This window comes from Rhodamnia argentea, chromosome 11 (genome assembly GCF_020921035.1).
Source record: "Rhodamnia argentea isolate NSW1041297 chromosome 11, ASM2092103v1, whole genome shotgun sequence".
NCBI lineage: Eukaryota > Viridiplantae > Streptophyta > Magnoliopsida > Myrtales > Myrtaceae > Rhodamnia > Rhodamnia argentea.
The window spans coordinates 14410221-14424812 of NC_063160.1; the positions used below are offsets into that span (position 1 = coordinate 14410221).

General features: G+C 41.7%; 2 protein-coding genes and 1 pseudogene across 2 annotated transcripts; all 3 read right to left on the minus strand.

Annotated features, from left to right (window-relative positions):
- Nucleotides 1–7049: 7049 nt before the first annotated feature.
- LOC115736458 (GDSL esterase/lipase At4g16230-like) lies at nucleotides 7050–8304 on the minus strand. Its single transcript, XM_030668175.2, has 3 exons — nucleotides 8037–8304; nucleotides 7780–7925; nucleotides 7050–7343 (listed from the first exon to the last, which is right to left on the minus strand). Exons 1-3 carry the CDS (start codon nucleotides 8302–8304, stop codon nucleotides 7050–7052), a joined length of 708 nt encoding a protein of 235 aa, XP_030524035.2.
- Nucleotides 8305–9630: 1326 nt separating this feature from the next.
- On the minus strand, nucleotides 9631–10383 carry LOC115736459 (GDSL esterase/lipase At1g71250-like). Its single transcript, XM_030668176.2, has 2 exons — nucleotides 10164–10383; nucleotides 9631–10046 (listed from the first exon to the last, which is right to left on the minus strand). Exons 1-2 carry the CDS (start codon nucleotides 10381–10383, stop codon nucleotides 9814–9816), a joined length of 453 nt encoding a protein of 150 aa, XP_030524036.1. The 3' UTR covers nucleotides 9631–9813.
- A 191-nt stretch (nucleotides 10384–10574) lies between these two features.
- Nucleotides 10575–11731, minus strand: LOC115736460 (annotated as a pseudogene).
- Between the last annotated feature and the right edge of the window lie 2861 nt (nucleotides 11732–14592).

The following is a 14592-nucleotide window of genomic DNA, read 5'->3' on the forward strand; positions in this document are numbered from 1 at the left end:
GATTCCGTGGCTGTTTGGGTCCAAAAACAGTCCCATATTGCCTTCTTTTTTATACTTTATTTTAATGCAGAGTCTTGCTAGTGATTTGAGGTCAATTCTTTGTTGTTTTGGCGTGATCTTGACTACTATCCGGCAACGATTAGGGTTCGAGCTTGCTGTTGCAGACTGAATTCAATGAAGTCCCTGACTGTGCGAGCCGAATACCAACGTGAACCGCAAGTCCTATCCGCAGATTGGTCCATCGACGTTTTTGTTTTTTTTTTTTTTCGGGTTTGAATTTTGGCAGTAAAATTTTGTCAAATTAGGTAACGAATCCTCGTCCTCAGAATATTTTAAATTTCGTTACGTAATTTGGTCGAGTTGCAATATCCTCGTTGAATATTCTGCATATCTCTAGATTTTGTGGATAAGTTTTTGCCTATATGTTTGTACATTTGGCGATTATCTAAAATATTTTCAAAATATCATAAGATAATTTCCAATTTTAAGAGATATGAATCCAGATGGATATGGTAAGATTGCTCTACGATTTTCGGCAATCCCCTATGATTTTTTTTTAAATTAATGTGGTTTGATAATTTGTTTTTTTAGCATGTTTATTTTTGCATATTGTTTGTTATTATATGTTTCATTTATTTTTATAAGGTTTGAATATTAGTAAACAATATTGCCCATAACACATGCTCTCTACTTATGCCTTGTCCCTCAGAAAACGTACATTAAAGGCAACATCCGACTTCAATCTCGAAGTACGATTATGCCCGTATGTGTGAATTATATATCAAATGCTCGATTTTGAGGAGCAGATTGATAATTCCTAAATAGAATTTCAAGGTTTGCTCTACGTATATAAGGACGACGATAATTGTATAATATATTCACTTGCTAACCCCAATTTCGAGGAATGCTGAGAATAAAAATAAGAATTTTGGATTCAAAAGCATTTTATGGGCAATATTGTCTACTTTTGTTTAAAATTTCTTGCTTTTCATGTTTTAAATAAATTCCTGAAAAATCTAAAAAAAGATGTCACTCTTTCTTAAGTTAAATCATGTTTTCGCATACCTTTTGCATGTGAAATAACCCTTAGTAAAGCTTAGGACTTTGAGATATCAACTCTTTGAATAAAATTGAGTGTTATTTGACTTTAGGATAGCATTTTATCCCAATTTTTCATAAATCTGAATATTCACAAATATACCAAAAATGTTATTCGCATTGCATATTTTGACACGTCATATTATGCCATGTCATCCATATTTTGCCACGTCATAATTGCCATGTCATGCATATCTTGCCATGTCAATATACATGTCATTCATGCATTTTTCATACCATGATTGCATGTTAGTTTTCACATCTGGCATAGTTTTGCCATGTCATGTCATATAGTTAGATTGCATTTTCATTATATTTAAGAAGATAAAATCTAAAAAAGAGAATTAATTCAAATCACCAAACTAATGATTTTTCGTGAAAATTTGGTACCGAAAGGGTATTAATTGAAAAATTAATGTAATCAAGTCCCCGAATTCATTTAATGTCTCGTAAGCATGAAATAAAGTATTTTCTCCCAAATAATTTATTTAGGTTTCTAATCTAACTATTACAAAAGATTAGTGGCGGCTCCAAAATTAAAAACATATTTGCATAATTAATCATAAACCTTAAGTCATGAATTGGTAGAGCTTGAAAGAGCTCGAACTAGGTTAGTTAATTCAGTTTGATTAATCCGGTAATCCATTAACCGAGAATCCTGAAGATTTTTAAGTCGCGACATTATTTATTTTGAATAAAAAAGTAAACGGATGAAAAGTAAAAGAATTGAAAATGGGAGGATCAATATTAAAGATTGTAGTGACGAGCGTTCATCGGTCCATAATCTTTGAACTTCAACGCTTAGAAAAGTTTGCAATAGCTGGATGTCGCTGACCGTCGTCGACCAATGAAGTCCCCCATCAATAACTTCTATAGTGTTTGTTGTCTATGACTTTATTGCTGTTTTATCGATTCCTTTGAGTTGTAGACGGGTTTGTTCATTGATGACTTCTATTTTAATCAAACGATGATCTAATCGACCGAGCTTACCCCTAATCGATAATAAACAAATGTTTAGTCAATTTTTTTTTTGTGTCAACAATAAGTTTTAGACATTAAGAAAAACTTAATATCAATTATTTTCGCAGGTTGTTTGCTAATTGTTTATTGATACAATCGCAAGTTCTGTATAGATCGTATTAAGTCTACTAAAATTTCGTTAACATGAACTCGAGATTTCTATTTACTTGACATAGGATAATAGCTTAGCATTTATGAAGGTGTATGTGATGCCCTGGAAATTCATTAAGCGTAAAATGCCGGAATTCAATAGAAGGATTTAAATTGAATTTCAATCTGTACAAAATTTCGGATCGCAAGGACATAAGTGATAAAATTTTGGACGATTCTTGAAATGTCGCTCGACTTAGATTAGGTTCTAAAAATTCTTGTCGCCGCGTTTTCGAATTTAATTCCTTGTGCCTGAGCCTGATCTTGACCGAGCCTAGCCCATGAAAAGACCAAAAATATCCTCAATCGGTTGAGCCAAAAATTTGATCGATCCCGATTTATTAATTGACCTCTTTGCCCTCAATAATACACTAGAGACAAAAAAATTAAAATCCTAGGTGGGGCCCCCTCTTACACATGTCACACCCCATCCACCAATCCCATCACTCATCCTGTCAAGTCAACTGACCAACTCCCCCACCTGCCCACTCTCTCTCTCTTCCCCCCCGCTTCCCCGCGTCCGCCTCTCCCCCCTTTACGGCTATTAGTACACGACCACCCCTACTCGAGCACGCCTCCCCCTTCCTCCGGCCATTTTTGTGAGACCACCACCTCTGCCCTTCATTGCTCACCACTTCGCCTCCTCCGACACCCGTGCACATCGCTGTGAAGATCCGGGACAGCCCCGATGCCCCTCGCTCTGTTTTCGCCTCAAGGAGTCGCCGCGCTGCTCCAGCCGCTATGGGCCACTTCTGACCATCCCCAACCGTCGCGTCGTCGTCCAACACCTTCACCACAATCCTCTCCACTAGGTCCCGCCGCCAGCACCCCTTCAAGCGGCCAGAAACAGCCCCAAAACAGGCCCGACGCCGCCTGCCCTGTTTTGGGCCCCGAGTGAGTTTAGCTACCCTCCGTCACTACCGAGCCCGCCCGTCGACCACCCCCAATCATCGTCCTTCACCCCTTGCCGTCCCTCGAATTCGCTGGAAGCCGATCGAAACTTGTAGAGCTTGAAAATAGCCCCAAATGGACCTCCTCTGTTCTACTTGATGCTGCCTTATTTTGTGCCCGAGCCGCTACTCCGCCGCCTTCGAGCGCCCGGCGCAGGCACCAACTCCGGCACCACCTGCAGCTACCCCGGAAAACCCCGGCCTTGGCTAACTCGTACCCCAGCCTTGGACAACCTGAGCCCCCTTGAAACGGCTCCAACAAAGCATGTTTCCCCTATTATAGCCACTGTTCTGGTCTATTTTCCCCATGTTCCGCCACTGGTCGCCACTGTTCCGACCACCGGTGACCACTAGCCGCCACCCTCGAGCCTGTGCCACTATCCTCGGATGTCGCCACGTCCCACAGACCATTCTTAATCGAGTTTGGAGCTCAAAGCTCAAGTTGACCTCGAGTCGCCGATCATCGTCGCCGCCCGAGTCAAGTCCTCCCGAATTAGTTTAATTTGTGAGTTAGCTCCTAACTCTCGGTTAGGACGCTAATTGCATTCGGAATTAGATTAATTAGCTAATTATGGTGTTTAGGTAGTTTAATTATGATCGGATTAGATAGAAATGTGATTTAGGCTAAATGAACGTAATTAATTAAGTTAGTCGATTAGTTAGGTCGTCTGTGGCTAATTGATTATTAGAATTGATTGAATTAATTGATTGTGTTAATTGATCGTGAGCGAGCGATAGGTTAGAGACGAGCTTACAATTGACTGTCAATTGCCATTGAATTGGTGCTTAAAAATCGATCGGCTATGATTGATTAATTGATTCTTGAATTATTGGATGTGAATGCTAGAATTGACTATTGATTGTCGTGGGGTTCCGATCGGAGGTTAATCGCCCCAAATTGCTTGATTTATCCATCGACGGAATTGTACATTCATGTGACTACGTATGAGATCAAGTTGCATGGTTTAGCATGAAAATGGCCTTGGGCCGAGTATTTGAGCATGCATGTATGAGCATTGGACTAAATTCAAAGAAATAAATTGGCTGGATGTCGAAGTGCTTGAGTGGTCACATAATTGGATAATCCCGACAATCATTGTTTTTTGGTTGGTCGGTCATGGCAATCATTGTCTTATGGTTGCTAGATGCGCGTCGATCATTGCCTTCTGATTGTTCATTTTCCGGTCGCAGCTTGTGAATGGCCAAAACCTTTTAAGGATTCCTGTTAGCTCCGCACCGTGTTGACAATCATTGTCTTCCGGTTGGTCTAGCAGAGTCACACGAACTATCAGAAGTTGTCGCTGGAAATAAAGGACGATCCTAGTCCCGCTAGGAGAGCACCAATCGACTAGTGTGCTGGACCTATGGGTCATTTCTAATAATAAATGGACTACACGTGGTATCCCGTGCATGCAAATGATGTGATGTTTTGCCAATTGATTAGATTAGTTGGTTTGACTGTTGAGTCGTCTACATTGCATTATGTGTGGCTTTTGGAGGGTAAGCTGGTCTGTGGTTGAAATATCTACTCTTGATGATGTAATTGTTAATTAGGACGTCTAAGCGAATCAACGCCCTAGCTAGGCTTAGGTGTTGACTCATTGAGATTTATTTCTCACCTCATCGTTTAACCTTTCGGGTCCCAAGTGATTGATGGAGCGTCCTGTCAAGTTTGGGGTTCCGTTTGATCGGTCGTTGGATATCACGTCATATTCGGTTCCGGGCACGGAGCATATCCGGGAGCATCACGTCACGACACTCTGGGTCGAGGAGGGGATGCCACACTTGGTGGCACACCTCTTCAAGGCCTCGTATTTTCGTCACGAAGATGGTCTCTTTGGCCCACTCCGTACGTTTGAAGGGCCGTCTAACCCAACCGTTTATGCCCCCACTTGGGACCTAATGAATCTTGATACTCCCGACGGGGAGATAGTGGATCCTAAGTTTGATATGGAGTCAGAGTCCTAGGGCTTAGTCATGACGACCCTCTTTTTGGAGCCCTGTGGATGCTAGGGCATGGTGGGTAGAGTTGTATTTTGGGAATAGTTGAGGGTTTAACCTTACCCGATTGTGTATCCTTTTGAGGTCTTAGTGAGCCGCCCTGAAGAATGGGGTTGTATTTGCCTTCTGTAGCTTTATAGGGTTAAAACTCTTCTACCTTGTTTTAATGAATGAAATTATCTTTTGTGATTGACGTTTGTGTTCTCCCTACTTTTCTATCCCCGCTGATCTTGTTAGTTTAGGAGGATTGCACGTTCCGCATGCGCCTAAGTCGGCAAGTGGATAGTGTACTTGGGACGCTATCTTTCGTGAGCTGTGCGAGTTTGGTAGGGATGTCGTGGGTCTGGGGATCGGGGCGTGACATTATAAAGATGACTAATGTAAGTTATACAATCACGAGCAGATATATTTATACAGTCTTGGGGATATTGGATGTATATTTGCGTTTGCGCGTATGATCGACATATGCTCTCTCAATTTCTTTTGTCATTTATGTTTGATGCGATAGTCTGCTCATATGTTTAATTTAATTATTTGTTAATCAAGACATTGCATTGTACTATGAGCCCTTCAGCAGTCGGGGACTTAGATGGAAATTAAGTTGAGATAATTCTGATTAATGTATCATATTTTCTTTTTCAATCCATGCGTGGTTTTGGTTACAATTGACTAACGAGAAATAATATTTACTTAAGTTGACCATTGGTTAGTCCATCTATGTGCTTCACTTGCTTCCCCTCCTAACAACGTAGGACTCGCACAAACTCTTGGAGGTTTCTCATTGTCGCTTTCATGGGAATCGGCGAGATTAGCCGCTAAAAATTATCGAGAAAATCAACATTGAAGAGGGAAAGCAAATTTATTTGTCAATCCACAAGAACAAAGCTTTTGCAATCGCAGCCTCCACAGCTCAACCGATCCCGGGACTCAGCAAGGTTCGTTCCGAGAAATGGGCTGAATTATTATTGGCAGCCGAAATAACAATCTGCCGAAAACGTCAAATGTCTTGGAAGGAAGAGAGAAAAGCTGGGAGAATTGCATATGTCAGCCTCACGCACTGGCCCCAGCCAACCGGGTGAAGTTCATCGGCGCAACGAACTTCAGATCCCCGGTGAACAGAGTGATGGCGGCTTTCTCGGCCACGAACTGGGTCGGGTGGAACCAGTCCCAGAACAAGTATGCATCGCGGTTCGGGCACAGGTTGGGGTTTTGCGTGATGTTGCACGGGTTCTCGGCATTCAGTGTCCCACTTCCGCAGCATGCTGCTTCTATGTTCTCGATTCCTAATTGCGCGTACGATTAAGGACCAGATCGGAGGAAATTGGTGAATCAAAGATAAAGAAAGAGAGAGAAAGAACAAGAGGAATTGGTAAAAAAATGAAGAGTCATTGGATGCTCACCAACGACACCAGGATCGTCCATAAGGATAGAGATCATGGTATATGCATCTCCAAGCGAGTATGTCATGCCTTGGAACTGGGCGGTCAGATTTTGTAATAAATCCGAGACCATCGAGTGGAAGGCCTGAGCATTATCGTTCAGCTCCGTCAAGCAGCCTGACGAGTTATGGAGCCGTGCGTACGGGCAGCACCCGATTGGAGGGACACTCACGATCCCGAATTTCCGAGCTCCCAAGTTGTACAAAGCCTGGCGTTCCCATTCATGTCAATATGCAACGTTAACAAATGCAGTTGAACCAGATTGAACGAATAGCTATTGCTTAATAACTCACTAATTTATTCTCAACATTCGTTTGCCAGGCAACTTGGAGTTATGCTTTATGCGAATGTTCCCAAAATTTTTAAGTTTCAAGATTTGCTGGAGGTCGGTCTAGTGTTTTCTCAAACAAGGAGAGACATTGTCCCCCAACAGTTGCAATATCGAGTTGGTATCTACCGTCAGTTGGGCTGTGTAGTTAGACCGAAGCACGGCCATCAGATCTGGCTCAGGCACGATGGTCTCGTTGTCAAGGATGGGATCGAAGAAGTCGTTGCTTCCGATGCTGATGACGAAGAGCGAGCCGGCAAAGAACTCGGCACTTTTGTTTTGACCCAGTATCCCTGTGATATTGCCCTGAACCGTCGCAAATTGCTGCACTTGTTGCGCCAACGATATCACGTCACCCTGCACATTAGCAAGATCCAGAGTTTAATTCTCTAAACACTTTGAAATATAATTTATCTGAGTATGTGGTGGCGATAACTAAAGGTCCCTGTCCATGCTTGACTCGGGCTTCGCTCGCCAAGAGCTCCAGCAGCAACCCGAGCCCGACTTTAATTGACCGAAGCTAATATTTTGAATAGTGTAGCACACGATACCAGCAGTTTCGAGTTCGCAGACCGCTTTATTTAGTCAAGCTTCAGCTACAAAACGTTAAGTTTGATCAGAGTTTTTATGGGGAACTTATTCAGACAAGTCGAGCTCTCCGGTAGTGAACTATGTGACTTAACTCGGCTTGATTATGTTCCTTACCCTGGGGAAGAAATTAAGAGGGCATGGAAGAGCTCAAAAAATGGTGTTACAGAATTTAACGTGACTTCACATAGGTTTGAAAGCGCACCCATGTTTGATTTCCAGTTGCATCAAGAATTCCAGCGCCGCCTGAGGCAAAGTTAACACCTTGAAGTACATTGCTTTGGAAGGTTGAATTGTCTTGGAGAAGAGCCAGAAAAGGTGGTGGACTTTGCTTGTAACCCAACTGCTTCACTAGCAACATGAATTTCACAGGGTTAAATTCAAATGAAAACGATTTCTAGTTTACTTATTGGAATGACCAGATGAAACTAATTAAGACGGGATTAAGAAGACATAATTTACCTATTAAGTCGGCACTGTTGTATCCGTTACTGAATCTTCCCGTCGGCTGGGCATGAGAGAAGTCGATCCCGTTATAGTAGAAGTTGGCTTTTGCCCTGGTAGGTAAGTAATTGTTAGTCCCCACGTCAACCGTCGAGTCCCCAAATATGAAGACGACGGGGGGCCCACCATCCGCCAGGGCCGAGACGAGGATCGTGCCAATAGCGCAAAGAAGAAGCAAGTTACTATTTTTGCGAGAAGACAGCAATGGGGAAGACGCTCCAGCCATGCTTCTAGAGTTTCTCGACTCTGGAGAGATCGAGTGATGGTGGGTTTTGTCTCATGGTTCCCTGCAGTGTGTTATATAAGTAGGGCTGGGAAGTAAACAAGCAAACAAAGTTCCGAATACTACTAAAAAAGACAACCAAAGCAAAAACAAAAGGACAAGACCACTAGTAATTCGGCGGACAGCCCTAGTTTCAAAACGAACAAAACACACTTAGGAACCCAAAACGATCTCTCCAATGATCTAGAATATGCCCTTTCCTTTGTGAAATGAATCCACGTGCGGCATTGGAAGGTAGATGCACCAAGACCTAATCCCTCGACAGGATCGTACAAATTTTTCCTTTTCGTGGTCTCGTATCTTTCAATGATTATGTTCTTTTGTCCGTGATTCCGACATTTTGGTTTTCCCCGAGAGGGATGACAACTGGCCACAAAATTATAATAAATACCTTATGAACAGGCAAAATGAAAATGACATAGATTAAATGATTATAAGCCGGGGAGATTAGTCGCGTTTTAATTATGATCAGGCACACTTATTGTAGATTCCAGGCTCTAAATATGCTGTTTTCAACTTTCGTGGATGGAGTTTATGAGGGCAGAATGTCAGTACCTTCATCGGATTTAGATGTGCATATTTTCGTGAAAAATATCCAATAGCACAAAGACCCATGCGTTTTCCTTTTCCTTGGAAGAGACTTTGGTGGCAAACCAACTAGGGTTTCCTACCATGGGTATTTTAATCCAGTTTTATCAATTTCCCATGCAAGGCTTCATACTTGTCCCAGGGTTGCTTGCAAACCCTAAATTTGCTCTTGCCATGGGTACAATCGAAGCGAAGTTGGTTAGTTCATGGACTCGAAATTACTGTAAGTCATGTTTGATGCGATAGTTTGACAGTGTGTTTAACTTAATCACGTGTAAATCAAGGCATTATATCGTGTAATTAGCCATTCAACCGTCAAGGAAAAGATGAAAATTAAGTTGACATAGTTTTCGTCTATTAAATTTTCATTTTCAGTCCATGCATAGTCTTTTTATCTCTCGTATAACGTACTTTAGTTGAGCAATTTTTAGTTTATTATTTTCGGAGTTCTTTAAAACTCGCAAAAATACAACGACACAAAAAGATTAGCCACGGATTTTGATTTCATGGGACTCAAGTGGTTTCTTTTTGTCATTTTCACGTGAAGGCTTTCGGTTTACTTAGATAGGGCTTTACGAATGGGCAAGATTAGTCGCAAGAATATCAAGATCGTCTAGAAATCAACTTTGAAGAGGGAACAGACTATGATGAACATGAGAGGAAATTTATTGGTGTGCCCACAAGGACAACCCTTTTGCAGCAGCAGTCATACATCATCCGATCCCGGGATCCGCCGAGGTTCGTTCCCAGAAACAGGCTAAAGAGGGCGTTCATTACTGGAAGCTGAAATGACGATGCACGGAAAACATGAAGTAAATTGTTTCAGAACAGAGAGAGGAGACGAGAGCATCGCAAATGTCGATCTCATGCGCTGGCCTGGACCAACTGGCTGAAGTTCATCGGAGCTACCAAACTCGGGTCCCCAGTGAACAGAGTGATGGCAGCTAGGTGTGCCGCGTACTGAGTTGGGTGGTACAAGTCCCAGAACAAGTATTTACTACGATTCGGGCACAGGTTGGGGCGGTCCGCGATGTAGCATGGCTTCTCTGCATCCAATAGTCCGCTTCCGCAGCATGCTTCTTCTATGTTCTCGATGCCTGATTGCAGCATACGATCAAAGATGAACTCAGAACAAATTGTTTAATAAAAACATAAACAAAAGAAAGAAAAAAAGGAGAATATTGTACAAAGATGGATATTAATCTTATGCTCACCAAAGGCCAAAGGTTCCTTCAAAACGATAGAGGTCATGGTATATGTATCTCCAAGCGAATATATCATGCCTCGGAGCTGCGAGCTCAGACTTTGTAACAAAGCCGATATCATCGAATGGAAGGCCAGAGCATAGTCATTCAGCTCCGTCAAACAGCCCGACACTGTCACTAAGTTCTGGAGCCGCGCATGGGGGCAGCACCCGATCGGAGGGACGCTCATGATCCCGAATTTCCGAGCTCCCAAGGTGTACAAAGCCTGGGATTCCCCTTCCGTTAGTATGCAAAGCCCGTTAACACATGCAGTTGAACAAATCAAATGACTAGCTCCTGCTTAATAGCTCGGGGTTATTCTTTATGTGAATGTTACGAAATTTCAAGTTTCACAATTCGCTGGAGGTCGGTCTGGGGTTTTCACAGACAAGGAGAAATAGTCCCCGACAGCAACGGTATGGAGTCGATACCTACCGTCAGTTGGGCTGCGTAGTTAGACTGAATGGCGGCCATTAGCTCTGGCTGGGACACGGTAAACTCATTTAAAGTGTAGTGATCGAAGATGTCGTTGCTTCCAATGCTGATGACAAAAAGCGTCTTGGCGATGAACTCGGCGCTTTTATTTTGACCCAGGAGCTGTGTGATGTTGCATTGAACCGTTGCAAACTGTTGCACTTGTTGCGACATCGGGATCACGTCACCCTGTACATTGGGAAGATCCATTGTTGATCCAGACAGACTACTTAAACTAGGATTTATCTGAGTACGAGGTAGCGTTAATTAAAGCTTCCTGTTAATGCTCGACTCGGGCTCGGCTCGCTTGAGTATGATGGTTAAATGACGTGAATATGCGGTCTAGCCACTCAAGCTCGGCTTCGATTCATCGAAACTAATAATTTGAATAGTGGAGCACACGATACAGCAGCTGCGTGTACGCAGACCACTTTATTTAGTCAAGCTTCAGCTATAAAACCTCAAGTTTTATCGACTAGGCCAGATCATGCTCCTTCCTTTGTGAAGAAATTAAATGGCACGGAAGAGCTTAAAAAGATGGAGTTAAAAGAATTTATCATGACATTACAAAGGTTTGGAATCCAGTTGCATCAAGAATTCCGGCGCCGGCCGAGGCAAAGTTAACACCTTGAAGTAGATTTATCTGGAAGTTTGATGGGTCTCGGAGAAGAGCCAGAAAAGGTGGCGGACTTTGCTTGTTACCCAACTGCATCGCTAGTAATAAGAATTCACATTTATCAATTGCTGACCATTGCATGGTAAACTTCAAACGAGGAACTGGGAAGTTTTCATTTTACCTATTTCATCGGCAGCGTTATATCCATTACTGAATCTTCCTGTTGCTTGGGAGTAGGCAAAATCGATCCCTTGTAAGGGAAGTTGGCTCTTGCCCCGGAAGGTATGTAGTTGTTTGTCCCGAAATCCACCGTCGAATCTCCAAATATGAAGATGGGAGGGTCCGCCACAGCAGAGACGAGGATTGCGCCAGCAGCCAAGAAGAGAAACAAGTTCCTGCTAATGTGGGAAGAGAGTGAAGGCAACAGGGAGGAAGACATTTCAGCCATGTCTTTAGGAGGTTTGACTCTAGGGTTTCTTCGACTCTTGGAGAGATGAAGTGATCATTAGGGAGGAAGACATTTCAGCCATGTCTTTAGGAGGTTTGACTCTAGGGTTTCTTCGACTCTTGGAGAGATGAAGTGATCATTATATAACCACCCACCTGGGTGGCGCCGCTGGTTCGCGCACTCTTCCTCTCGCAAAAGGTTGAGTGTTCGAATCCCGGGAGCGTTGCGGGGTGACTTAATCGGTGGCACGTGTGTGGTAGCTAGCACGTGTTGCCCCCAGAGTTTACCCCCCGATTGCCGGCCGTGTTGGGGTTCCCTGGGTCACCAAAAAAAAAAAAAAATGATCATTATATATGACAGGTTAAGAAGTGGAGAAGCAGATATTTTGGCGGACAGCCCTAGATGTACACCCAATATGAACACACACTTAGGAACAAACAATGATCGTTTCGATGGTTCTCTGGCATATGCCCCCTTCTTAATAAAGTCAACCAACCAATAAAAATTCATTGGCAGATGGAAACGCCCAGATCTAATTACCTCATACGTGACCTTTGTGACCAAAAGATCTTTCCTTTTCATGGTCTCGATTATTTCTATGATTTTTGTTTTTTTTTCTTAGTTTGTGGTTTCTCCATCTTGGTTTCTACCGAGAGATATGATAACTGGCTACAAAATTTAAGAAATAAATACATCAAAGTGATATAACTTTCGTATAACCTCAAAATGAAACGCCATAATTTTTTTCCGCCTATACTTGAGTGTCATAATTTAAAAAAAAAAACGATCACTTGAGTATCATAATTTTCAAACAATCGCTCGAGTGTCACAACAACGTTTGCTTAAGTGCAAAAATTGAATGTGGCATAACACTTATGGTGAATATTTTTAAAAAGTTATGGCACTCAAGTGATTGATTGAAAAGTTATATAACACTTTAGTAATCATAACAAAAATTGTGGCACCCAAATGAGTATCAAACATAAGTTATGGCACTAAAATGATTAAACAAAAGGAAGGAAAATATTAGAAAAGTCTTGAATCTATTGCATTTTTATCAATTATTTTAATTGTTTAAATTTTTTCCTTTCTTTTTTTTTTGGGTTTTTTTTTTCCAACTTTCCCATGGTTTCCGGTGAGGTTATGTGACAACCCGACCATATTTATTCTCAATTTCAAGTATTTTTTTTATATAAATAACGCAAGCGGAAAAGGAAGCAGGTATTTAAACATAAGGTTTTCATTAGTTAAAAACAACTAACAGGTGATAGGTTCACACTAGGCCATTACAACTAACACATTACAACAAACACTAGACACAACCACAAACAGACACACACAAAATATGCTAGACTTCCATCACTTCTCCTAGATCACCCTCTGGCGCGACGTCACCATCTTTGCCATCGCCGCCTTCGTGACTAGCATCATCGAGGATTAAGGACCTCAACACTTGGTTACCTTGCCCAACGTACCAAGCAAGGAACGAAAAAGCAACAACGGGTAAACGACCTGTGTAGACAAATGCAACAATAGTATGCCTCACGAATGCTGTTGGTGAGTCAGGGAATACAACGTCATTAGCCCATGACCTAATCTGATACCTTTCTCCATAGAAGTAGTTTGGAGGTACATCCATATCTAATGATCTGAAAATGTTAGCAACAAGAGTGAGCTATTGCCCAGCAAATAAAACATCAAAATATTACAAGACATGATTTAAATATTACCCGATGCCAATTCATTGAAGGTTAGGTATTATAGTGGGTCATATCAAAAGAAAAGCAATTAGTGGTTAGCACAGTATTCTTTCAAATTGCCCAAAAAGTTTTTATTTATTAACATTACAACAACGACTTCCAGGGTTCGAACCCTGGCCTTCTCCGAAATTTTTCATTCCACATACCACCACGTCGAGGAGTTGGCGATGCTAAATAGCTTCCCTTTTTTCCCTATTTATTAACCCAACGCATATTATTATACTCATTTAAACGTCAAACAGCAAAACCACATCAATCAATTAAGCATTTGCAACAGGAATGATATTCACACCGGATGAATACGCCATGCACTCACGGATATGCAATTATGCATTTATCTCATTTTTAAATCATATTTCTGCTCACAATTCGCAGAATTTCTTGCCAAGAACTCACGTACTCCTCTTCGACATCCTCATATGGCACTACCAAGCTTTCTACACTTGGGAATCTCGACTCTCGAGAGTTCCCTAATCACACAGCAGGAGCTATCCAATTGACATAGCAAGAGCTTCCCACACACCTAGAGTTCCATCAGAACTCTATCCGATGGATTTTACATCTTATTACTCAATGATCAATGTACACGTGTTTACATGGTATGCCATATACAATTCACTTAATTTACCACTATCGGGCATTCACAGAAATATTTTCTCATATAGCAACTTAATTTATCCCAACACAAAAATCAGAGCAGATTAATCTCATAAAATTCCAAAACTTCATGGAATGATAGTTCCCTCAGTGATGGTAAATTTTCGTGATAAGCACTTGGGCATTAGACCCACAGATTAGGGTGCTTTGTCTAATTTTCATGACTAGATTGCTTAGAGACAGATTTACGTGCTAACTAAAGTTTGCACTTTTAGCCAAGTAGATAAACTCCAAAAATTACCGGGGTGTGACACTAAATTTCAGACCTAGAAACAGAATACATTCAGTTAAAAGATTGGTCATAATCCAAACTTAAGGTGTTTAAAAAATTCTCTAATTAATATATGTTTTATTAGATGTTAGCTCCAACTTTCATGTTTTGTGCCAAGGCCATAGGTGCCCACAAAAGAAGATACAAAAATAGTTATCTTTAAGGGTCAGATT

Excerpts from the sequence above, each read along its gene's own strand:
- LOC115736458 (XM_030668175.2), bottom strand. The coding sequence starts at position 8,304 with ATGGCTGGAGCGTCTTCCCCATTGCTGTCTTCTCGCAAAAATAGTAAC. Across the intron at positions 7,926-8,036 it reads CAACAGTGCCGACTTAATAG|TGAAGCAGTTGGGTTACAAG; the intron begins GTAAATTATGTC and ends TCATGTTGCTAG. Across the intron at positions 7,344-7,779 it reads CAACTGGAAATCAAACATGG|GGTGACGTGATATCGTTGGC; the intron begins GTGCGCTTTCAA and ends GCTAATGTGCAG.
- LOC115736459 (XM_030668176.2), bottom strand. The coding sequence starts at position 10,383 with ATGAGCGTCCCTCCGATCGGGTGCTGCCCCCATGCGCGGCTCCAGAAC. Across the intron at positions 10,047-10,163 it reads GAAGGAACCTTTGGCCTTTG|GCATCGAGAACATAGAAGAA; the intron begins GTGAGCATAAGA and ends TGCTGCAATCAG.